The following is a 25,741-nucleotide window of genomic DNA, read 5'->3' on the forward strand; positions in this document are numbered from 1 at the left end:
CGCTGTCCCTCCTACTGGCATTGTGATCTAGGCCAAGTCACCTTCCTTCTTGGAATGTCAACTTCCTCATTTAGTAGATGGGGCCAGTTATACTCAGAGAGTGATTATAAAGCGTGTCTTAGTCAGTTTGGGCTGCTATATACAAATCACCATAGACTGGGTGGCTTCAACAATACATGTTCATTTCTCATGGTCTGGAAGCTGGAAGTCCAAGATCAGGATGCCAGCATGGTCAGGTTCTCAGTGAGGGACTGCTTCCTGGTTGTGTCCTCACTGGGCTTTTCCTTAGTGCATTCATGCAGAGCAAGAGATCGCCTGTGTCTTCCTCTATTTGTAAGGGCACTAATCCCATCACGGGGATTCCACCCTCATAACCTCATTTAAACCTAATCACCTCCCAAAGGTCCCACCTCCAAATACCATCGCATCGGGGGTTAGGCGTTCAACATATGAATTTGAGAGGAGAGGATACAAATGTTCAGTCCATAGCAAAGTGGAATCCATTAAAATGTTTAAGATGAACAATAACCATTCATCCCCATGCCACTTTTGGGGTAAGCTTTGATTGCATTTCCACGTAGAAGTGGAGGTCTGTCACATCATTATCACTCTCCCAGACATCTTGAGTAATGGAATAGATTTCAGTGAATGGGTCTCCAGCATCAGGACTAAGGGTCTGTTTATATCTAAGAACTTCTCCATGACTCATTAACTCCGCAGTCCTGTCTGTTATATTACCTGGTCTGTGTTCCTAGATGGAGTCATGTTGAAGAGAAGCACAGGGTAGTAAAGTCTGCCAGGTTTCAAGTGATGCCAAGCTATTGCAATATTTCCTTGGTTTCCTTTTGGTGTTAGGATAGCTTTTAGAATCTCAATTCCTCTACAGATTTCAGGCTGTTAGCTGTGCTTCTGAATGACTGGCTACAGATTGGAGGTTCCAACAACCCGTCCAACTCAGGATGCCAATCACAAGCCCAGGATGTTTCCTGCGCTTCTGACTGGAGGGCTGTACGTCAGAGGTTCCCAAGACCCCCCCTCCTTGGATTCAACTAATTTGCTAGAGCAGCTCACAGAACTCAGAGAAACATTTTACTTACTAGGTCACTGGTTTATTATAAAAGGATATAATTCAGGAACAGCCAGATGAAAGAGATGCGTAGGACAAGGGATGGGAAAAGGGTGCAGAGCTTCCATGCCCTCTCCAGGTGAGCCAGTTTCCTCAAATCTCCGTGTGTTCACCAACCCAGAAGCTCTCCAAACCCGGTCCTTTTGGGTTTTTATGGAGACTTCATTATGTAGGCATGATTGATTAAATCATTGGCCATTGGTGATTGATTCAACCTCCAGCCCCTTTCCCCACCTGGATGTCAGTGGGTGGGGCTGAAAGTCCCAACCTTCTAATCACCTGTGGGGTTCCTCTGGCAACCAGCCCCCTTCCATAGATGCATACAAAGGTCACCTCATTAACATAACAAAAGACACCTCTATAGCTTTCATCACTTAGGAAATTCCAAGAGTTTTAGGAACTCTGTGCCAGAAAAGGGATGAAGACCAAATTTATATGTTTCTTGTTATAAATCACAATATCACAAGGAGGGAGCTAGATATTATGTGACAGAACTGAGCAAGACACTGGAATATAAGAGCGAACAAAAGCAGATCAGGTCCCTCCCTGCTCGGAGCTTCTGTTGAGTGGAGGCAGACAGTCCTCATCAACCATTCTTTCACTCAGACAAATAGAAATAATAAAAATAATAACCACGCTCCGTGCTGTAAGGACAGATGTGAGTTGATAGGAGAGTGTGGCAGACATCAGGGGGTAGGGGGCCTTCTCTGAGGGAATGAGGGTTGAGTTGATGAGGGTTGATGGGCAGTGAAGAGTTAACTCATTGAAGATTGGGGGAACTGTGCGCCAGGAGAAGGACCAGCTGGGTAGAGCCTGTGTTTGAGCAAATGGTATCAGAGAAGGTGGTGTGTTCCAGGTACTGCGTGCAGCAGATTGTGGAAGCACAGGGCGCAGGTGCAGAGTTAGATGGGTGGGGCCAGATCACAGAGGCCTTAGTGGCCCAACAGCGAGCCTGGACATCATCCTTTGGTCAGGTGATGAGTTTTACACTAGAAAGTGTCTGGTTCAGACGTGTGACTTGGACGACTGATCAACGACTGGGAGCCTGGAGGTGGGGAGGAGAGGGGAGCCCAGAGGCATGTCATTGATCGTTGAGTCTATCTCTTGGTTCCAGGCGTCACTGACTGTCAGAGGAATGAGATGGGCCTGCAGTGTGACCAGGACGGCCAGTACCGAGCCAGCCAGAGGGACGGGGGCAGTGGGAAGGCCTTCTGTGTGGACGGCAAGGGGCGGAGGCTGCTGTGGTCGGAAACCGAGGCCCCTCTCATGGACACCCAGTGTCTGGGTATGTGCAGCCGGTTAAATCAGCCGTGATACTGGAGAGAGGGCGTGTGCTCTCAAGGGCTTTTTAGAAAGGGAGAGACATGAGATGCGTTTATCCTCAACTTTTTATTATGAAAATGTTTAATCTATGTAGGAGTTAAAAGAATAGTAGAGTGAATAAATATCTGTCACCTAGGTCCAAAATTGTTAGTATTTTGCTCTTTCGCTTTCTCTCTATTTGTAATCATTGGAGAGTACATTTCAGACATCACGAAACCTCACCCCTAAATACTTCAGCATGCATGAGAAATGAATTAAAAAAAAATGAATCTGCTGAGGTTTCCTTTCTTGTGGGCAGCTCGCCTCCGAAAAGCTGGCAGCCTTTCCCTTGGTGGGTTGTCGTGAGAAGACGTGAGTGCCAGTCCTGGTTCCATAATTTACTTGCTGGGCGACCCAGAGCAAATTGCTCAACTTCTCTGATCCTCAGTCACCCCACCAGCCTCCTGAGACAATGTGAGGGTTAACCTTATCCTGTGAAGATGACACACATTCAGTGGGCGCTACCCTGTGCCAGACACAGATCTTCAATGAGACAATGGCTGGGAAAGTCCCAGGTGACCCAACAAATGTCCTACAATACTGGGTGCGATGGGAGTGGGGTCAGAACTAGTTTAGTCCCAGTGGTGCCCTTTACTGGCTGTGTAGTGTTGGGCAAGTCACTTACCTTCCACAGTTTCCTCATCTGTAAAATGGGGATATTAACGCCCACCTTGTGGGGGAGTTGAGTGTTAGCAATGACATACTTAACAGAGGAAACAAATATTTCAGGGTGATTAGAAGACTCATTAATACTGGTTGCCTTGTTTCCTCTTCTGTTAAACAATGAGCAGGCCGAGATAATCTGCAAGGTCCTTTAATTCTGCCCTCTTCTAAGTCTTCAGGATTCTGCGCCACTTTTCCATAGAGTTGCCTTTGCTGCTTGAGGGCCTGTGACTTAGCTTTGCACACTTGACACACCAGATCAAGCCCTAGCTGCCTGTGTCTCTTAGATTTCTGTGTAAGGAGAGGGCCAGACATACATGGGCTTCCTATGTGCCCAGCCCATTTACATGGGCTAGCTACATGTAAGCTTCACAGAGCTTCCCACAGGTAGATGTTCTTATGCCCAATAATGTAGTTGAGGAAACTGAGGCAAAGAATGTTTAAGTGACTTATCTTTGTCACATAATCAGGATAACATACCTAGCATTTGAACTGGTGTGTGTCTGACTCAAACCCATTCTTTCCATTACACCAATCTGTGGTACTACCTAGATTCATCTGCTTCCTCATCAAACACACACCTGTACCCACACGTGCACACTTGCACACATGCATAACACACACACATGCATGCGCACACATGCACACATAGCCTGTGTGCTCTTTAAGGAAGTTGGTGCAGTTAATGATATAAAACATCTGAGAAAATCCTAGTGAGAAATTTTCATTTTATGATGCTCAGAACAATCATTTGCCTTCTCCAGCAAAGTGCTAATAAATCCCAAGGATTGTGTGTGTGTGTGTGTGTGTGTGTGTATGTGTATGTGTCTGTGTGTGTGTCCATGGATAAATTGCAAATCCAATGAAAGTATTACTATCTTTTTCCAGCATTCCTCCTCTTGGGCAGAAGTAGCAATCAGGGGAGCTAGAGATGGAAGGTGCTTTCAGAGATTAGTCAGGCAGATCTTTGCTGCCCTTCACATTGAGGGAGAGGACGTCCACAGAGGGGAAGGACTTGCCCAGGGGCCGTTGTGCTTCTGCCCTTTCTGAGATTATCACCTACCGGTTGGATATTAACTCCAGTGCTCTTTGCATCCCTGTCGATGGCTCCACTTTGAGGATTGTCATATGCACTTTGTAAAGCATTCATGGCTTGTTCTGCGCTAATCAATGGCACCAGAAGCGTTTACGAGTAATGGCTCAGCTTTGCCAACCTCAGTGCCGCCTCCCTGAGGTGCTGGCTTGCGAATGCCTCCAGATGGGTCCTCAGCATTTTTGGCTTCTTGTGCAAAGCTCTGAGGTTAAGCTTCCCTCTCTGGATATGCAGGAGGATTTCCATGTTAAGACACTGGGCCCCCACGGGATGTCAACATGCCTCTTCTCAAAATTCTCTCCACTTGCCTTTGAGAGGATCTTTCTCTTTGGAGGTGAAATTCCAGTCTCATTTTTGAGTCTTTTGTCATCTTGAAAAAGCAAAGGGCATGGAGGTCAGTTATATAACTCCCCAAATGGGGATTTGCCCTCTCCACCCCCATGTCCACCCACTTTGTCCAGGCCTGGGTTGTCACCTGCATGGATTACTGCCTCCTAGCACCTCTTCCTGCTCTAGTCATGCCCCCCTCCATCGTTTTTCTACGATGCTTCAGAGCAATTATTCTAAAAGGCGATTCTGTGTACGCAACACCCCTTAAAACTCTTCAGTGGTTCTGCGTTGCCCTCAGGATGAAGCAAAATTGCACGCCCCAGCCTCCTCTCTAGGCTCTAGCCTCGTTAGCTAGTATGCTCCTGTGGGGCCATAACTGTGTCTTACCTTTTGTTCTAGTCCACAGCAGTCGGTGCTCGTTGACAGAATGCATGAATTGCTCCGGTTATCTGGGCTTCTTCAAAACTGTTTCCTACAGGTCATTGGGGAGGGAGATTCTCCCACCACCTGAATTCCTGCGGCCAATTTACAAGCCCTGTGCTTAGGCAGGGTGTCCTTGCAGGGGGCAGAGGGACCTGGCATTTCCTGAGTTGTTGCATGTACCAGGTCTCCCATGCTATTCTGTTTAATCCTCACAACCAGGAAACTGGCTCCCCGAGATTGAAACGTGCGCCAGGACACAGAGCTGTTGAGAGGTGGTGGCATCTAGACTTGAGCCTGGGGCTGACTCCAGAGCTAGTGCTCCTTCCCCACTGCCTGCTGCCTCCCTGTCTTAGCTCCCTCCTGCTAAAGCCTCCTGGCCCTCCTCTTCTCTCTATCGCCTGTGGTTAACCCTTCGTTTCCTCACAGTTAGTTGTTTACGCACTGACCTTTGCCAGTAGAAATATTTTGCGGTCATCTTCCCTTTAACTCTAGATCCAGTTTTCTAATTCTGCTTTTTGTTGACTCATACCAAAGACTTCATATACCGTGTCAAGTGCCCAAAGAAAGGAATATGCCTGCCCTTGGAATCACACCACCTCCATAATGTTCTCTCTAGGTTTCCTGGTGTTGTAATGATCTTGGCAGTCATTCATTCATCCATCCATCTGTCCTTCCATCCATCCATCCATCCATCCATCCATCCATCCATCCATCCAATAAACAGGAAACTAGTATGTCTGTCACTATTCTAGCTAGTAGGGGTTCAAATATTCTCAGAACATTGTCCTTGTCTTAGAAAGAGACAAGTACATATGTAGCCATGAAACACTGTACAAGAATCTTGATCAAATATAGTGATGTGCTCTGATGTTGGCCCTTAATGCTTTCCCTAAGTCATTTGTAAATATCTGCTAAGTAGAAATTTGGTATGTGGGAAATTATACCAAGAGAATGTATAAATCTGCAAGCTAACTCAATATTCCATGGAATCATTGCAACTCAGTTTATAGATTATTTCTGTTCTGTTTGGTGATGAGCTTCTTCATAGAATGCTGCAATGTGAAGAGCTCCATCACCAAGGTGTCCCTTTTCTGAAAACCAGCAGATTCTCTAATGAAGTGCTAAATTTACTGCATTTACGGCCACTGGGAAGATTTTAATTGGAAACGGAAAGACTTTTCAAATTTTAGTTAGTCTCCTAGAATGTTGTGAGCTTGTGGTCTATACTAATCAAACCTTAGGGACACTGGGTTGCATATAGCATGGTGTTTGCTGGACTGGGGCCCGAAGTCTATACAAACAAGAGACCAAGGAGTATAAAAATAAAAAAGAGAGGAAGACGTGAGAGCAGACGGACTGAGTAGGGGAAGCACGTGAACTTGGTGACTTCAATGATAAGTCTGGAAGGGCCACTTTGTAAAATTAGATTTTTTTCTATATCAAAAGTTTTAAAGGCTTAATGCATGTCATTTCTGTTATATAATACTCCCCTCTCCCAACCCCATCCCAAAAGGAATAAACTTTTTTTTTGCACTTATTATGAAAGCTGAGAAAAGATTGGTTGGGATGGTCTTAAAGCTATTGAGATGATGAAAACCAGTCTAGACACAAGTCTCTTTCGTAAAGCAATAGATGTGCTTATGAGCTTATAATTATGTCTGCAAAAAACTAGCACTTGTGTGCTTTGGGGCTTGTTTTTTGATAGTTACCTGTAAAGTATTGACACCTTTGGGCATTTTGGCTTGTAAAATGCATCTCATTCCCGGAGAGTTACGCACAGTGCTTTTTCGCTTGGTTGATGAAGAGTGAGTTCCAGGTCTCATAGCCTTGGGAAAGTTTATTTCTTTCTCCTCCCTTGTCTAGTTTCATAAGCCTGTGACTATGTTATTCCTACCAGACAGGAGTGCATAAATGTTGATGGTAGCTGGAAAAACAGATGCTAATACATCATTTAAACAAATACTGTCGTAAAAATGCCTGAGCCACATGACACTTTTTCAGATTTACATGAACCCATATGCACATGTTTTATTTGTATTTTTAAAAATAACTTACCTCTTTTTCCAGAAAGAAGTCAAGTTGTCTTATGGAAAGAAAATTTTCCATAAAATAATTGCAAGATATAGTTAGCACTCAAAGATAAGGACAGGGAAGTCTAAATTTGATAGAAAATCAATATTAATGAGAAAAAATGAGTTGTCAGGACTAACATAATATTAAATTTCCTCCTTACTTCCTGACAATGAGGGAGAAAAAGCAGACGTGGTAAGCTATAGCTCTCAGTATTAGATGTGAGGCAGCATGCTGGAACTATATTAAAAGGGAATTTCTCTCTTTGGGACATGTGTGTGACCAAGGGCGGCAAATGCGAAATGATTTCTTGACCTAAAACTCTTTTGGGCTTCTCTGCAGATGCCTACTACCTTCAGAGTCAAATTGCATAATCTGCTTTTCTTTCAGTGATGCAGAAATTTGAGAAGGTTCCGGAATCTAAAGTGCTCTTCAATGCTGACATTGCTGTGGTGGTCGGGTCCAAAGTTCCTGGTTCTGAATCCCCACTGATGCAGTGCTTGGCAGGTAAGGGATCGGGGGGAGGTGGGCACATGGCGACTGGTATAGAAATAGGCTCTGCTGATCTTGCACGACCAGTCAAATAAAATCGTTACAACTATAATGAAAAGATAAACTTTATCAAAAACACTTTGTAAATCAATTCATTTCCAAAATGTACAGTCAACTCATAATTTCACTTCAGAGTTTGTGGTGCATCTACTATATGCCGAGATTAGGGAGCAGAAAAAAGAACACCAATTCCTTGTGGAGCTGTCTGTCCAGGTTGGGAGATATGCCAGTCTATTTCAACCATGAAGCCAGAGAGGGATAATAACAGCTACCATTTATTGAGCATGTGTCATTATAAGGGTTATCTCATCATCCTACAGTCATAGTCGTCGTTGTCCAATGTTATAGACGAGTGTATTTGTGTGAGTGTATTTGTGTGTGTGTGTGTGTGTGTTTGGGGGCAGGGAGTAGGGGTATGTGTCTGTCTGTCCTCAGCATCACCTGAGAGACAGGTGGGTGACTGTCCCATGGTGTTTGCAGACTGTGCATTGGACGAGGCCTGCAGCTTCCTCGCAGTGTCCCCGGTGGGATCAGAAGTCTCGTGTGATTTCTATGCTTGGACAAGTGACAACATCGCCTGCATGACTTCTGGTCAGGTGAGTCGTGGCAGCTGTGCGGTGGTTCTGACTCCTATCCGTTCTATGTCAGACTTACTCTGATTGCGTTGACACCAGGCTGATCAGGGGATGGAATGAGATTGTCGGTAGCTGATCCCATGTTGTCTCCATTTCTTCAAAGTGATGAGACTTTGGGAAATTGAAACTGCAGTAGACCAGTGATGGCTCAGGATGAAGCTGACATCAGGAGCATTCATCTGAGCAATATCAATCAGTATCAGTCCTGACAAATCAGTCAGAAGAGAATTTCAACGATGAGCACTCCCCTTCTGCTACCCACCAGCTTACCTCATCGGGCAGTGTGGGCAGCGGATGCAACAGGGCATTGTCCAGAGCCCTAAACACCATCTGTCCCCCTGAGTCTCAGACCCCCCCCATTCCTTTCCATGGTAGAAGTAAAATATCATTATGATTTAAAAAGCAAAAAATTAAATATTAGTTAGAACCACATGGAATTACTGTTTCTATAAGTCAAAGCTGGTAGAGTATTGGCAATTTCATGGTTACCATGAATTAGGACAGAAGGGGATGCAGTGAAAATTAATTCTCCTGTCTCTTAACTCCCTAACTCCTAACTGCATGCAAATCTCTATTTTTACTCTCCAGTTTCTTATGGATCCTTCCCGAAAATTTCTATGTGTTTATAAGCATCAATCTTTGTTTGTTTACATGCTAATATTTTATAATACATATTCTTTTCTACCTTGATTTCCTATATAATATTTAACTTTCAGTATCTTAAAAAAGGAACCTTGTTCTTTTTAATGGCAGCATACCAATCCATCCTATGGATGTACACAATTTATTTCACACTTGTTAAGGATGTGTAGATTTGTTAGCAGTTTTGCAGCATCACTAACACACGTGCATTACACGCCCTTTGTCCATGTTCCTGTGCTGGCGTGTGAGTGTGTATTCATAAGCAACATCCTGGAAGGGGCATGGAGGGTGGACTTCTGAATTTTAGGACTTGAACTGGGGTCTGAAACTGCATAATCCAGAGAAGAGGCAGGAGGGGTCTTGGATTGAATCTCAGCCCCATCACTTTGGGGCTATGTCTAATAGCCCCATGTGTAGGTTCCTTAACCTCAGTCTCCTCATCTGTAAAATGGAGTCTTTAACTCGCAGCCTTCTGGTGAGGATTCAAGGAGCTGACACGAGACCCAGTAGACTGTCGAGGAAAGATTAGCTCCTTTAAGTTTAAGGTGTAAGCATTCTGGGGAGGATGACGATGGCCTGTATTGTTTTCACTATCGTGATTCAGACCTGGTCTTAACATATGTCAGAGAGGGAATGGGGGTCATGAGTGGGGAGGGGGAGGACAGGCTTGTCGGCCGATGACACTCAGTGAGAGCCCCCTGTCATTAACATCAGGACTGAGCACAGAGCCTTGGTGTCACCCTCTTCTGCTGTCGGACAGTGCAGGCTAGCTCCATTTACTTGTTTTATGGGGGTTCCAGCTGCTGCGCCCTCATCTCGGCTGGTCCGCGGCAAGTGATTCTGCCAACAAGACACCTCTGTCCAGACCTCCCTCAGGTGCTTTGTGGTTGAGGGGTCTGAGGACCACAACTGTCACCGTGTGTCACTCTCAGTGACAGTGGCTCCCTAGGTGATTGTCAAGTCATTGGGAGTCCCCGATTTAAAGAAAATCTGCTCCTTCTGTTTTCCTAAGGGATCAGAGCCAGCTTATAGAGTTAATAATAATACAAAAAGAACTGACACTTACTAAGTGCTTACTAAGCGCTGGCATTTCTCTGGCAAACATATTGGATTATTGATCATTTGATCCTCCGATATCTGACAGCTGCTCGTTTAGTAAGTGTGGATTTCAGTCTATAAGAAATACACCACTTCTTCATATTTTTTTTAAAAAAAAGCAAAAAAGGCGTGAATTCTACCTCCAACTCCTCAGCCATGAGAGACCCTCTCTTACCAGGAGAGTCCTTTAGAAGGTGGCTTTGGAGCCGGGCTGCCTGGGTTCAAGCCCCAGCCCCACATGTGCTTGTCGCTGTTTTGCCCCCTGGTTCGTCAGAACCCCCGTCTCTGATGTGGGGAATTAATGGCACCCATCTCCCAGACCTGTTGTGAGGACCGAGTAAAGTCGTGCACGGAAGAGCTCACAGGACAGTTTCTGCCGCAGAGTAAAGGCTCAGTGACCATTGTTACGGTTGCCACCATTGCTGTTATGTTGTTATCCACACGTCGGGTGGGCAGGAAAGTCCATCTCAACAGTTAGTAAGGCTCCTCTCCTGAGGGCCCAGGGCTCTCAGCGTGGTCCCAAGGCACGGACGTGGGGGCGTTGATGACTGATGACTGATCCACACAGCCAGTGCTGAGGCCATGAGCCCAGGCGCTGCCTTCAGGCCCCTCCACACCCTTGTGTCTGGGCCAGGCTCGGGTGTGGAAGGGACTCTTGGGCACACAGGGGCCCCACCCTTTGGCGTAAGCCCCTCCAGGCACTTGCCCCACCTCCGCCAGGGCCTGACCACAGATGGGCCGAGGGCTCCTGCTGCCTGGGACCCACAATTCAAGCCCTTCTCTGGTCTGCAGGAATCTTTCCCCTCAAAGGCTCTTGTTCCTCCCAGGCCATCATCCGTTCAGTGAGCTCAGGCTTTCTAAAACACAGGAAGAGCTGTTGCCTTCAACTAGATTTGCTTTAGCCCCTGCCCTCCAAAAATTCCTGCAGCCGGGAAACTCAAAGGCAGACCACTTTGAGGGGGAGGGTAAAATACGGGGAAAAACCACAAATTGATACAGACAGATTTATCCTTCCACGCCTACACAGCAAGAGTGCTGGAAAGAGTCGGAAAGAGAGATCAGAGATGAGTGAGGACGGCAGGATCTTTGGAAGTCTGACCTCCTCATGTCCAAGCTTAAGAACCTTCCTCTGGTCCTCACTGGATACCAGCTGCGTGCCTCCAAGACCGTCCATGAACTGGCTCCTGCCTCCCTCCCTTCTCCCTCCACTCCCCGCAACTGACAGGCCCCGAGAACACTGGACCTAGTTCTCAAAATACCCATGGAATTCTAGTTCTCCATTTCTGCTGTTTCCTCTGCTTAAAATCACCCTTCTCCTGTTCCCACCTGAAAAACTCTTACTTCTACATTAGTACCCCACCTAGATTCACTTTTTCTGGGAAATTTTCTAGCTCCCCTTTCTCAATAGAATTAATCACTCCCTCTTCTGTAATTGACCTCCTCTCTAGTTACGTGTGTCTTTGCAGCTAACACTCTGGGCCGGAATTTACTGCTTAATGTCTGTGTGCTCTAATAGACTGGGAGAAACTATCGAGCAGGAATCTTCTCTTATTTATCTTTGCAGCCCCAGTGCCGAGCTTTGGTTCAAGTCTGACGAATGTTTGTTGAATTGAATTATTAAGTATCACAGGATGATAACACAGCCTCTTTCCTTCTTCAGGATCAAGACGCATTGGGGAACTCGAAGGCCACCAGCTTTGGAAGTCTTAGCTGCCTGGTGAAAGTGAGGAGCAGGGATCAAGACCCTCCGGCTGTGTATTTGAAAAAGGGTAGGTTGGTTGAGAGCTGGATGGCTCGGGGCCTCGGGGGCTTAACTTGTTCAGTGTTTGGAGCTGCTTTCCAGCGGGGCACGTTTAGGGAGGGGCCCGACTGCCAAGGGACTGGGAGGCTCATTCTGTAGGCGAGGAACTAAGTTGCAGGGCAGACACAAAGTCTGCGGGGAGAACCCAGCTAAGTCCAGACTGTGTGCCCCATGCAGCCCCACGAGGCTGCCTGTGAGGTGGGGAGCATCTCCAGCCGGGACATGGGCTCTGGGCTCCCTGCAACTGCCCCTCCTGGGCTTCCCTCTCACGGAGCCTCACGCTCCTCTCCCATTGATCTCCACCTTCCCTGGAAGTTGTCAGACCTTCTCCTCACAACCAGTCCAAACCTCCGAGCACTTTCTCTCTCATCACCCTGCACGCAGGACCTCTTCCAGCTGTGATGCGCTTGCTCATTACCTGGGGGCCTGGAAAAATGCAGATTCTGAGTCAATAAGTTGGGGTAGGGCCAAGATTCTGCCTTTCAAATTCCCTCTCAGGGATGCCAAAGCCGCTGGTCCCTGGACCACACTTCGAGTAGCACGGGTGTATCATGTTTTACAGCTTACAGCTCACTTCCCCATACATCCCTTCATTCCAGCCTCACGGAAATCCTTGGAGGAAGGCAAAAATGGGATCATAATCCCCATTTTACAGATGAGGAGACTGAGACTTAGAGAGATTAAGAGAGTTGCCCAAGGTCATACCGCTAGTAAATTTGGGAGCTATGTTTGACCCTATGTGTGTCTGAATTCCCCCTCAGAGAGGGCTTCACAGAGGGCGAGCAGGGAAACACTCTGGTCTCTGTAGCTCGTGTAAGAGAAGCAGTCCCCCTGAATCCTGTGGCCTGTGCAATTCTGCCCTGTCCTTCTCGCCTCCTGCCGCCTCTCCATTAGGCCCAAGAGAGGTGACAGCAATGCCAGGTTGTGAGCCCTGGGCCCCACGAGGCTCTGCCCCATGAGCCGTGATACTGTCACTAGCCACTGCGCTCCCCGGGCCCTCACTCCACGAGTTCAGGGTGAGGGTGGGGGAGTCCACCTGCCTGGGTTGACCCCAGCTCTGCTGCATGTAGGCGATGTGATCTTGGGCCAGTTCTTGATGTTCTAGGCTTCTGTGATTCCTCATTAGTAACACAGGAGCCACAGGCGAACAAAGGTGGTCGGGAGGTCGGAATGTGGTGACGCATGGGATGCTTTTAGAACAGTGGCACTTGGTAAACAGCAAGTGCAGGATGTTTCTACGATCATTTGTATTTTTGCTAAAAAGTTTCCTGATGACCCGAGGCTATGGCTGTGGACCAGAAGACAGCCAAGGGGGCCTGGATGAGGATTTGGGGGTTGGAACGAAGGGTGGCAGGCGTGTCATTCTCTTAGGTCCGTAACTCAGGGCAGGTGGCCTAGCTCCCAGCAGCTTCAGACTTGCACTGCGAACAGCTGGCAGCCAGTGGAGAGGTTGGCACGGCTCAGGCGCACAGCCCCAGCTGACCTCAGCAGCAGTCCTCAGCATCGCAAGCATTTGTGTTTTTTTTGTCTCTGGTCCTTCTTTCACTGAATGCCTCCAACTTGTCTCAGAGGAGGGTTCCCCTGGGATAAGGGAGTCCAGCAGAGCTTGGATTTCTCTGATCTGTGGCCAGGGTTACTAGAATTTCTGCCCCACTGTTTATTCCAATTATTTTTACTATCCATTTTTAAAAATAATAACAGAGCACAGAGATTATTTTCTAAAAAGGAAAGCCACAATAAAACAAGTAACTCCTCCCAAAAATGTTCTTTAAAACCATACCTTGGACTTTTGTCACATTTTTAAAAAATGCAATTGTGGTTTTTTTTTTTAAGTGTTTGTTATTTTTTTTTCCTTCTCACCTCCTGAAAGTTTATACTTAGGGGGAAGATTGCAAGGGAAATTGCGAAGCTTCCTTGCTGCCAAACTAAATCAAGGGCAGAATTGTTTTTTGCTTTTTTTGTTTTATTTTGATGTATTTTTAAAGCAGAAAGTGCACAGACCCAGCCTCTAGGGATCCTGGTGTTGTGGAAAGGGAAGGGAGATTGGGGCAAGCTGCATCTGGCCTCAGACTCCTGCCTCCCCACTTATTAGCTCTGTCTCTGATCAAGAGTGACTTTATTTTGCTTTCTGTAAAATAGCAATAAAATATCACAGCTGAGGGGGAAGGGACACGGTTTCTGAAAGTCCCCAGCACAGTCCGTGCAACTTAGTAGGTAGTCAAGCACGTCCATTCACACGTCTGGCGTTGAGTGTCCGGGAAGAAGAGACAGCTTGATCCATCCTCCAGTACCATCCTCTGTCTATACCAACTGAGAGTCTGTGGCCTTGAACATGGAGGAGGAGCCATGTGATTTTTCAGCATCAATGGAAGACAGCTCCCAAAGTTTCCTTTGAGATTCTCTAGCCCAAACCCCTTATTTCTAGATGAGGTCTAGAAAGAGAAAGCACCTTGCTGCTACATCAAGGTGGAACCTGTGACTTCAGGGCACGGCCTCCCCCAACTCTGAAAGATCTCCCAGACCTGCTCCACTGTCTAGGACTCGATCATTGTGGGGGTCGGCTCAGCACTGGCACATCCCATAAGTATTTACTGAGCACCCACGGTGTAATACACACTTGGGCAGGCACTGTGGATGCAGCTGCGCATAAAGCACACAGAATCACTGATTGATGAAGGAAGTGATCCAGCAATAAGATCATTTCAGAGGGTGATAAGTGCTTTGACGAAAATGAAACAGGACAATCGGATGAAGATGGACCTGGGCCACCTAGAATATCTGTCAAATTCATAGACACAGAGAGGAGGACAGTGGTCACTAGGGGCTGGGGAAGGGAGAAAGGGGAGTTAGGGTTTGATGGGTGCAGAGTTGATGAAAAAGTTCTGGAGATGGATGGTGATGATGGTTGCTAACAGTGTCAATGTATTTAATACCATTGAACTGTACACTTAAAAATGGTTAAAATGGTAAATCTTATATATGTTTTATCACAATTAAAAAAAGGAAAATAAAGCTGGACATGAGGTGTTTTAGGGTGCCCAGGGAAGGAACTTCAGAGAAGGGGACATTGGAACTGAGACCTGAGGATGAGAAGGAGCCCACCGTGCAAAGATCTCAAGGCAGGTGGTCCTTCATGCAGGGTGATGTGGAGGATGCCAAGGTGAGCTGAGAGAGAGCCCTACCCTCCAGGGCATCACTGTAGAACTTTCTGGAGTGATGGAAATATTCTATAAATCTCTGCTGTTTAAAATGATAGCCAGTAGCCACACGTGGCCACAGAGCAGTTGGAATATGACTCCTGCTTTGATGAGCTTTGATCAACTGAAATTGACATTTGAGTAGTCACCTATGGGTAGTGACTACTGCATCAGATGGCAGGGAATGGCCCCAGGGAATCGCAAGCTGGTGGGGGAAGCAGACACCATCTCAAGTGGCTTAAATACAGGGTGAAGGATGATGGAGCCTTTAGCGAGGCATGAAGAGAGTCTAAGAGAGATTGAGGGAGGAGAGATGAACTCTAACCATAAAAATCTGTGGGATGGGCCCTTTAAGTTAAGCTGGTGAAGGATCGGGGGGGCTTCGCTGGCATAGTTAGAGGGCATCAGGCAGAAGGGGCTGAGTGAGCCAGTGCTTGGAGGGAGAAGATACCGGCCATTGGAAATGTCTTCTGAGCATCAGCCAAGTGTCAGGCTCATTGCTCAGCCTTTTTATATACAGTCAATCTTTTTATCTGTTCAACATCCCTGAGGATTACATACTATCATGCCCATTGTACAGATGGGAAAGCTGAGGCTCTGGGGAATTAGGGACTTGCTTGCCGGGCATGCTGCAGGGATTTGCACTTAGGTCTGTCTCGTTCTGAAGCTTGTGCTCCTAAATCCCACACTGTAAGCCTCTCCACTACCTCCAGGTGCACGAGTCGGTAAGACCTGGTGAACTCCTGGGCCAGCGGGAGGTCACAGTGGTGAAGAGCATGGGCCCTGGCGTTCCTTCTGCCATCACCAGCTGTGTAAACCCAGGCAAGACCATTAAGGCTTGTTAAGGCACTCTTTCCTCAAGTGTAAAATGAACATAATTATAGGACAGACATTTTGGCTATAGTGCAATATATATATCTCTCTCCCTGAAAAATCTCATATTTGCAAAATGATGCTCTAAAAATACAGGGCTATGGGAAAACTAGACTTAGGGACAGGCAAAACCCAAACCATGCCATTTCTAAACAGAAGACTGACATAAACAATTACAATCTTATGTAAGATGCTAGCACAGTTTAAAAAAAGACGTATTGAATCCATCACCAAGAAATGTGACAGTAAATGTAAAGGGCTAGGTGGCCTGATGTGGGAGGACGTAGGGAAATGTTGAGGCTGCTGAGTTACAGAGACGAGGGCCAGTTGCACAAAGAGAAGGGAGAATTGCAATCGTCTCTTTGAAGACAGAGCTGGTGGCAGGTCTGAATCAGGAGGAAGAACGTGGGCAGATGGGCGTTGTGTCCAGTTCCGTTTCTCTGCAGCTTGTTGCATTCTGCTGCATCTGTGCACGCTGCATTCACTTTGTGTGATGGCACGGGGCAGTGAGATGCTGGGGAAAACTGTAGCTCTACCATTGCAGCCTCAGCATCACAGTGCCAGAGCTTCGTGTCCACCGTGTGTTCGAACCACTTTGCGTTACAGAAACGCATGTGATACAGAGCAGGGGGGACCTAACTCACAGGGCAGAGAAAATACATTGAGGTCACAAAGGTAAAGCACGTGTCACAGTGTCTGTGTATACAGTTGGAGCTCAATAAGTAGTTGCTGGTAATAATAAAAATAATCATAAATGCCAGTTCTCCGCACCTCCCCTTCAGACCCTCAAAGGTGTGCTGGGCGTGTGTCTGGGTCTGCCTTCAGATTGGGGGCCATGGCCATGGTGGGCTCCTCACTCCTCATGCCCAGGCACATGCAGAAGTTTCATGACACAGAGAGCATCTCGTCTTAGACCACACGCTGCCCCAGCACAATCAGAGGGTCCACTGTTGTATGACCAGTGAACTCTGTTCAACTCTGCATTGTTTTGAGATTTTTAAGAAATGCTTTCTGCTTTTTCCCCAGGCCAAGAATTCACCACAACTAGTCAGAAGAGCTTCCAAAAAACTGGTTTCCAAAACACTCTCTCCGGAATGTACAGGCCTGTCGTGTTCTCAGCCTCAGGAGCCAATCTGACAGAGGTCCATCTCTTCTGTCTTCTTGAATGTGACCGTGATTCGTGCTGCGATGGCTTCGTCCTTGCACGGGTCCAAGGAGGTAATGTGACAGTGAGGGCCAGGTCCCTCCTGTACTATGACAAAGGATGGGGAACACGTGGGGTCTCAGAGCTGGGATATACAACACGGAGACGGCCATGGGAAATTGCAGGCATGAGGTGGCCACGCCCACACAGAAGGTGCTATTCACATACACAAAAGGACAAGCTGTGACCCTTTCAACATGTCACATACTGTGCTAGCCGCTTCATGTTGTAATGCTGATTTTTTCCTTACTGCTGTCTTCAGGGGAGGTATGGTGAGCTCCGTTTTACAAACCGAGAAATGGAGGCTCAGAGAATTGGAATCATTTGCGCATGGTCGCTCAGCTTGCAAAGTAGTAGAGCTGAGGTTTGAGGCCAGGTGTATCCTCAACAGCATCTTACTGCCAGCTGTGAAGCCTGGACTGGTCAATTTGACCACATTTGGTCAAAAAATGGTATTTCATTCCCATCCCCCACGATCATTCATTCAATGATTATCTATTGAGTGCCTACGTATGTCAGGTCCTGTGATCAATAGGACCAGAATTTTCTGTTGTCTCTCAAAAGTGGGGATGGACTTCTGTTTATAGGAATAAATCCATGTACTTGGCTATATAACCTAGCGGTTGAGAAGGGACTTTGGTGTCAGATGGACCTGGATTACCACTCTGTCACTTGCTGTGTAATCTTGGACAAGTTGCTTAAACTATCTAAGTTGCAGTTCCCTGTCCATAAAATAGAGATAATGATAATTCCTATTTGACTACTTGTTATAAGGATAATGGGTGCAAAATGCTGGACATGGATTTGGCTTCTGGTGTGCTATTAGTTTAGTAGCAGAGGGACTTAACTATAATCAACTATGTGACTGGTTGCATTCAGCTTATGGAGAATTCTGAATATTAAAGAAAAATCCAAGTAGTCTTATATAACTTTTTATGACCCTCACTTTCAGTCAATAATAAACTTAAATTGACCATCATATATGTGCAATCTAATGTGTTAGGTGTTGGGAAAAGATAAAAGGAGCTTAGAGTCTGGTTGGGGAGGCAGGGGTACCATGAAAGGACCATGACCTTCTCTCTTTCATTTGGACTGTCATCCAGCAAACAAGTATTGAGCGCTGCTCTGCACCAGGCTCCATAAACAAGGCAGCGTGAGTGTCGAGACCACTGGAGCCTTGGAGTGCAAAGGAGGGAGATACTACGGGGACTTGGTGGTCAGGGAAGGCTTTCTAGAAGTGGAGAGACTTGGGCCAGGCTCAAGGGATGGGTAGTGTTTACATGATGAGGTTAGAGAGTTTGGCCCAGAGTGGGCATCCATGTGAGTTGAGCTAGAGGCAGGGAGACTCCGTGTGTTCTGAAGACTATTAACTGTGACCTTGGGCTTATCAGTGAGCAGGTTGTTTTTAAAGTCCCCACCAGGTACAGCACCCAGAGTTGTGCTCAGCTCCAGCGCCTGCGCATCATCCCCTCCTGAGAGCTAACCTGCCTCCTGGGGGCAGAACCTGTCGCCTTCATCTTCTCTCTCCTCCCTCATTCCTGGTCTCCACCCTGTCTGTCATCAGCCAGTGCCCTTCACTGTTGCCCCTGTCTCTACTGTCTGTGTTATGTTAAGGAGCAGCACAACAGGGCTCTTGATCTCGTGTCTTCCATCTTGCTCCTGGTCCGTACCTCCCCTTTCCTATCACAGGCAGACCCTACAATCTGAAACTGCTTCATTCCCCAAAATGCCTCTACCCACTCACCAGTCACCAGGGCCATCATCCCATCCTCCTTAGCCTGGAAGTGTAGTGTGTGTGTAGTCGACACTATTGGCTGCTCCGTGGTTCTTTAAACTCCCCTCTCCTAATTTCCAAGACACCCTTCTCTTGCTCAGGCTGCTCCTCCCATTCCGCTTCCTGAGCACATTCCTTAGAGGGTAACTGTAAACAGGTTCTGCCTTCTCCCCTCCTGGGTCTCTACCCTGACCAAAACTCTCTGCAGAGGTCCAGATCCACGTACTCATCTGGTGTCTGGATAAACCTCTGGATGGCCTGCAGGTACCTCAAAGTCAACATGGCTCTGAATGAATGGATAGTTTTTATCCAAAATGAACTGCTTCTCTTGTAAACTCCACGTTGGAGAAGGTCACTCAAGCCATAAACCTGGGAATCATGCTGAATTGCCCCACAACCTTCCTGCCCTGTTACTAATTTGTCACTTTGATTTCTTGTTACTCTCTTCTTCTTATCTTTGGGATTAAGTTTATTCCCTCCCTACCTCCACTGTCTGTGTTTAGGCCTGTTTTTTTCTTGGTAATTGTGTCAGTCTCTTCATTGCTGTCTCACCGCCAACCCCCAAGCCCCCGTTCTAGATTCCCCAGACTCCAAATCAGTCTGTACAACTCTAAGTCCCACTCATGCTTCTGGCCTGCTGAAATATTGTTTCATCTCTTCTCTTTGCATCTGAGTTCACATGTCCGTCTCCCTGGTGGATTACAACTTCCAGTGCTGTGAGTTCGCCATTTATCCTAGCTCCTGAGAGAGCCATGCACACTGTAGGTGCAGAGTAATGTTGATGAGTTTAGTTGATCCCAGAGAAAAGATGTGACCTACCTGATGCCCACATTCCAGTGGTCAGCAAAGTGAACTGGAACCTAGGCTGCCTAACTCCTGGTACCAAGAACTTGTCCCGTATTCCCTGCCTCTACCTCCTTCTATCAGGTGCAGAGAGAGAAAAGGATAATTGTTAATTGATAGGCTCTGAAGAAAAGGTAAATATTACTTTGAAAATATATAATAAATGTTTTTCCCTATTTAAGGAGATAAATTAAGACTACCCTAAATCCTGAGACATGTGTAGGTTTTAACTAAGTGAATAAAAGAAGGGAGATATTTCTAGACAGAGAGCATGGCATGTGCAAAGGCCTTGTGGTAGGAGGGTGCATGATACAGAAAAGGAGATGAGAAGAAGCCGTGGTCACTGGACTAGGGAGAGGAGGGTGGGAAGGTGGGCCCTGGTTTGGGAAGGGGCAAGAGGGAGAGACAAGGGCTAGACCATAGAGAACCTTGTCGGTTGCACTAAAGGTTGTTTTTATCCTAAGAACAACTGGAAGCTATTGAAAGTTTTAAGCAAAGGAATGTCATGATCAGATTTGAATTTTGAAATGGGCACTTTGGCATGAGTGTACAGAAGGTGATGGATAGGGAGTTAGAGAGATGTAGAGAGTGCAGTGAGGAACCACCCCCGTAGTCCAGGGAAGAGGGACGGAGAGCTGGGGCTGGGGTGACAGCAGTGGAGCTGGAGGAAAAGGGGTGGACTCAAGATATCTTTAGGACGCAAAATCAACAGGATTTTGGATACAGGATTGAGGAAGAGGGAGGTGTCTGATCATTCTTGGCTATCTAGCTTGTTCACCTGGTTGGATAGCTTGCTTGTACGGCGAATAATGGAAAATATGAGTTGTCGGATTTGGTGATGGGAGAGGGAGATTTGGGGAGGTCAGGAGTCCATTTGGGGTATGCTTACTTTGAAGGGCCTTTAAGACATTCACAAGTTGTGGACTAAGCTTTTGAATGCAAAGATCCAGAGCTCAGAGGGGGAGTCTGGGTGGGAGATAGAAATGTTTGACTTAGCAGCACTGAGGTGGTGTCAGAGGTGTGAGTATGGATGTGATTTCCTAGGAAGAAGGTACAGGGTGAGAAGACAGTGGGGGATGGGGCTGATCCCTAATGGACACCTGCATAATGGGAGGAGAATCTGCAAAGAAGACAGAGCCTGGGCAGAGGAGCAGACCCAGGAGAGAGGTGCCTTGTGGAAACCAAGGTGGAGAGGGTTGAAAGGCGAAGAAGTTGTCAATAGCTTTGAATGCTGCTGAGCATTCAAACAAGGTGATCACTGAAGAATGCTGAGGTCAGCTCACGGTGGTCAGGGGTGGCTAAAATAAGAATGTTTTGTTGGAGTACTAGAGCAGGAATTGGATTGGAGTAAGTTGAATCCCAAAATTCCTTCTAGGTTTAATGCTCTGTGATTATATGATGAGCATTCATGTTAGTGTTTAGATAAGCAAAAAAAAATTATATATATATAGATACATAATTATACACACACATACATACGCATGCACACACACATATGTACACACACATGCATATATGTCTTTATGTATACCATGTATACCTATATTTAAAAACACTATAATTCAAATCCAGGCTGCCTTCGCCTCCTTTAAACCAAATGTCTTTTCTGGGGACACCACAATTTCCCCAGATGCTTGATTACTCACCAGACCATATGATTTTTCAAGTTGGAAATGTTGATTTCATTTTCCTTAGGATCATATATAAAATAATTATTTTGTTCCATGGGGCAGTAAGCCCACAAAATCCTTTTTTCCACGACATTTCTGGCTAGCAGCTTGCTTGCTTTTCCCTCCCAGTGCAGCCTGTGATCTGTGAGTTATGTTGAGCTGAATGGCCACCTCGCAAGCTGCAAGTTAAGCTCTCTCTGAGGCACACGTAAAACATCAGGCAGATGTTTTTCCCAGTCTTGTCCGATGATCTGGAGTTTTGACTTATAAGGCTTTGGCTGAATCTGCTGACGACCAGGAACAGAATCTTGCTGCGTCCTTTTACTGCAGTCTGGAAAATCATTTCGCTTTCTGGTAGATTCCCCCTCGTCGCCTCTCTTGGCTCCCACCCTTCCCAACAACACTCCAGCCTCCCCCGACTTCCAACTCCTAAATGGCTTTGTTTCCACTGATAATTATTGATGAAAATTCATGAGGCTTCTGTACCTACATTTCAGTTGAGGCTCCTTGGAAGTGGGGCTCAGAGGGACTTGTGTGGCCTGAGGTTCGTAGGAGCATAATTGAAGCTGGCAGTTTGTAATCAGCAAAGTAACCTCTAGTCTCTAGCTGGCCCTCATCTCTCGGACACACAGAGTTCCCATTGACGCTTTAGCACAAGTTAAGAAAAAAGCGGCATGGGTTTTTCTGCCAGGGTCTGAGAGCAGAAGGAAAACACACCCTGCCTCCTGTTTAATTCCATGATCCTGTGTTTTGGCTCATGAGAGGGGCAGATCACAGCCCTCAGACTTCCTCCGAGCTCTCAGCAGGCTCTTACCGCACCCAGCTACCCTGGGCTCCATGCCTCAGTCTGGGCCTTGCCGAGGCCCTGGCTGCCTGCTGGCCGTTCCTGTGCTTCTCAGCAACTAGCACAACCATTCTCCCTTTCCGTGCCTCGGTTTCCTCATCTGTGAAATGAAGGGGTCTAACCAGTTTAGGGATTTAGCAATCCAGCTGTGCACTAGAATCATCTGTGGTGCTATTTACAAATACTAATTCCCAAATGCCACCCCTAATCCCTCACACACACACGACCTACCAAGTCAGAAACTCTGCGGTTGGTGCCTAGGAACATGCATTTCCCAAACTCTCCCCGTGTTTTTGATATAATCGGTCTAAGCACGCTGGGCTGGGAACCACCACATTAGAGGAGCTCGAAGGTAATTTTTTTACACCGAGATGCTGCTGCTGCTACTGATTTTGTAACTACTGCAGGTTAAAAGTGGCCAGTGGAAGGGAGAAGGACAAAATGTCAAACTCATCAGCCAGATGTCCATGAGTCGTCTCCTTTGGGGAAATTTTGATGAAAGAGGAGTTTGAAGCTTATCTGGACTTGGATATAAATTAGGATAAGAAAGGAAATAGGAGTTGTAGGAGGGTAAATTTCCCTTTTTTTTCCCCCGGGAGAATCTGAACAACTATACTCCCTAACAGGGTTATGAATTCAAATGATACATAAATTATTTAATTTCTGGATCTCAGTAAATTTGGGCAATGTACTTAACTTATATGAGACTCAGTTTCCTCCTCAGTAAAATGGAAATAATAATGTCAATAAGAATTAAGGGGGGGCTGGCCCCGTGGCCTAGTGGTTAAGTTCTGCCTGCTCTGCTTCGGCGGCCTGGGTTCACGGGTTTGGATTCCGGGCACGGACCTACACTATTCATCAGCCGTGCTGCGGCGGTGACCCACATACAAAATAGAGGAAGACTGGCAGCAGATGTTAGCTCACAGCGAATCTTCCTCAGGAAAAAAAGAGAAAGAATTAAGAAGAATTAAGGGGATTACTACACATAAAGCACTTGCTGTGGTGGCTGGCACATCACAGACATCCAAAACAGTTGAATTCCATATATTTATCTAACGAAAATCACTGTCAAATTCAGTTAGCTTGGGGGTAGGTCTTCCTGATACTAAATGAAGCCATAACTTTAGGGCAGCTTTTGAAAACTCAGAGTTAGAAGATACATTCAAGACAAAATAGTCCAATGCCTTCCTCAGTTGGAGATTTCTCTTTGCACCTCCCAGGGTTGTGGGCACACAGCCTCTGCTTGGATACGTCCAGAGACAAGGAGCTCACTTCCTAACAGGGACACTTGTGCCAGTGGTGTCCAGCTCTTGGTTTTTAATAGTTCCTTTCTTTGAATCTAAATACTCCTTCCTGAATCCCTTCACAATTGATCTCCTTTGTGTGTGTGTGTGTGTGTGTGTGTGTGTGTGTGTGTGTGTGTATGTGAATGACACAGAGAGAGAGAAGCTGCAGTTTATTTCCTTCAAGCCTCAAAAAGATCGCTCTGTCGGGTGGGGGTAGAAAATGGAGACAGGGGATTCTGGCAGTAAGATCCCTAGAGGTATTGGAGGTGTCAGTGCTATTGACCCCATGGAACAGAGGTGTCATCATTGCTTCTGACCCATGAAAAAGGGCTCAAAGGGAGGAGGGAAGGGTTGGGGCATGGTGGTGACCCTCCTGTTGGAAGTTTGCCAGTAAGACAATTGCAGGACCATCAGAGAAAAGTAATCTAATTTAAAACCAGGCTCCTGAGTTCCAGTGTCCCTGTCTACTCCTGAGGAATTGTCACCTGTCCCCATCCTACAAGCCTCTCAGGCACAGAGGTGAGTCTCTAAAGGGCTCTGCATGTTCCCCATCGCATCCCCTCTCCTCCCTCTCGTGACTGCAGGTCCCATCATCTGTGGGTTGCTGAGCTCCCCTGATGTCCTGCTTTGCAATGTTGGAGACTGGAGGGACCGCTCTGACGCCCAGACTAACACTACGTGTCCTGGTGTGACATATGACCAGGGGAGCCGCCAGGTGACACTGCGTCTGGGAGGCCAGGAGTTCAAGAGTAAGTCTCTGCCTTCTGCCCATGTTCCTTCAAAATTAATTTTCCTCACCAGCAAGGCCTTCTGCTGCTCCCTTATGAGCCCTCTCCAAACCCTGAAAATTTTTACATCTGAAAAGAAACTTAACCAAAATTGCTGCAGAAAAAACAACCAGAGCCTCTCAGCAGCATTCCACGAGAGGCATTGATTTGGCTCTCGGGCTGCAGGTTGGCTGGAGGTGGGCCGGCTCAGCTGGGTGGCTACAGTGATGGTGCCCATCCAGGGGTCGGTTGGTAGTTGGCTGATCTTGTCTGGACTTGGCTGGGATGGCCTCGCCCCGCTTCATGTGTCTCTCATCCTCCCTCTGGATGAGTACATTCTTCTCCTGTAGATGGCAGAGGCGGGAGAGAACAGGGGAAAACAAGCCAGGCCTCAAAATGTTGAGGCTTGGACCTGACACTCTGTCACTCTGCCTTATTGTACTGGCCAAGGCAGACCACATGGCCCGGCTGAAAGTCAGGGGTGGGGAAATAGACTCTGCCCTTTTAGTAGCAGGAACTGCAAAGTCCTGTGACAAATGTGTGACTTCAAGGAGGGTGAAGAGCTGGGGCTCCAAATGTGATCTGTCCCCCAAACCAGTGCCCCCAGGGCATAATCCACCCCCTGTGAGTTATGAAATTCCAGGTGGTAACAGTTGCACTGCCCATTCTAATTACAGGGGCGGCAAGGGACTGTGGGCCCGACTACTTGGGCTCAATGAACAGAAATAACCATTGAGCTTGCTCCTTCCCTTAATTTCTTCCAGAAGCTCTTCCACCTTTCTTTTTCATAAACTTATAAGCATTAGATCTAGAAGTCTCCTCGGAGGTCGTCTGCTGCACCCCTTCGTTGTACTGCAACACGGGGCTTTGAGGGAGGCCCTGTTATTATCATTACCCCCATTTTACAGCTGAGGAAACTGAGGCACATGGAAGGGAGGTAACTTCCCAAGGTCCCAGAGCTTGTAAGTACAGGGCTAGGATCTGAAACCAGGCGAGCTGGCTCCAAAGTGACGTTCTTAACCACCTCTCTACATTGGCACTTACAGATAACACCTGAGAAGAGTTTAGGAGAGAATCTGATGCACAGTATTAATATTAGATGATATTATTATCATTTTTAAAATCTTCCATTGTTTTTTGTTATATTTTAAGAACTAGGCTGTGTCTTATTAATTTCTGGATTCACACCATCGAGCATAAAACCTGGCATGGAGAACATACATGATATCTGCAGAGCACATATGTACCAAAGCCTGGAAAAAATATTGCAGAATTTGGTGGAATTCCAGGAGGCTTAGTTTCTTTTGGAGTAAATAAAATCAAATAGCTTATTTATATGATGGATAGTAAACATATGGTATCCATTACTCTGAGGGGTAGCCCAGGGTGAAAACCAGCATTTGAAGAAAGATATACGATATATTCATGGGCAATAAATCCAGGGTGAATTGCTTAACACAGAGCATGTGCCTGGTGTGTGCCCAAGAA

The 25,741-nt window shown here is 46.7% G+C and overlaps 1 protein-coding gene across 1 annotated transcript in view; it reads left to right on the forward strand.

The window, feature by feature from the left end:
• Positions 1-25,741, forward strand: part of TG (thyroglobulin) — a 256,521-nt gene that overhangs the window by 55,126 nt on the left and 175,654 nt on the right. The window contains exons 22-27 of the mRNA XM_058564964.1: positions 2,241-2,411; positions 7,458-7,574; positions 8,100-8,215; positions 11,655-11,763; positions 16,892-17,083; positions 24,071-24,235. Coding sequence (XP_058420947.1) covers positions 2,241-2,411; positions 7,458-7,574; positions 8,100-8,215; positions 11,655-11,763; positions 16,892-17,083; positions 24,071-24,235 — 870 coding nt within the window. The remainder of the gene's footprint in view (positions 1-2,240; positions 2,412-7,457; positions 7,575-8,099; positions 8,216-11,654; positions 11,764-16,891; positions 17,084-24,070; positions 24,236-25,741) is intronic.

The sequence above is a fragment of the Diceros bicornis genome, chromosome 21 (assembly GCF_020826845.1).
Source record: "Diceros bicornis minor isolate mBicDic1 chromosome 21, mDicBic1.mat.cur, whole genome shotgun sequence".
NCBI classification, from domain to species: domain Eukaryota; kingdom Metazoa; phylum Chordata; class Mammalia; order Perissodactyla; family Rhinocerotidae; genus Diceros; species Diceros bicornis.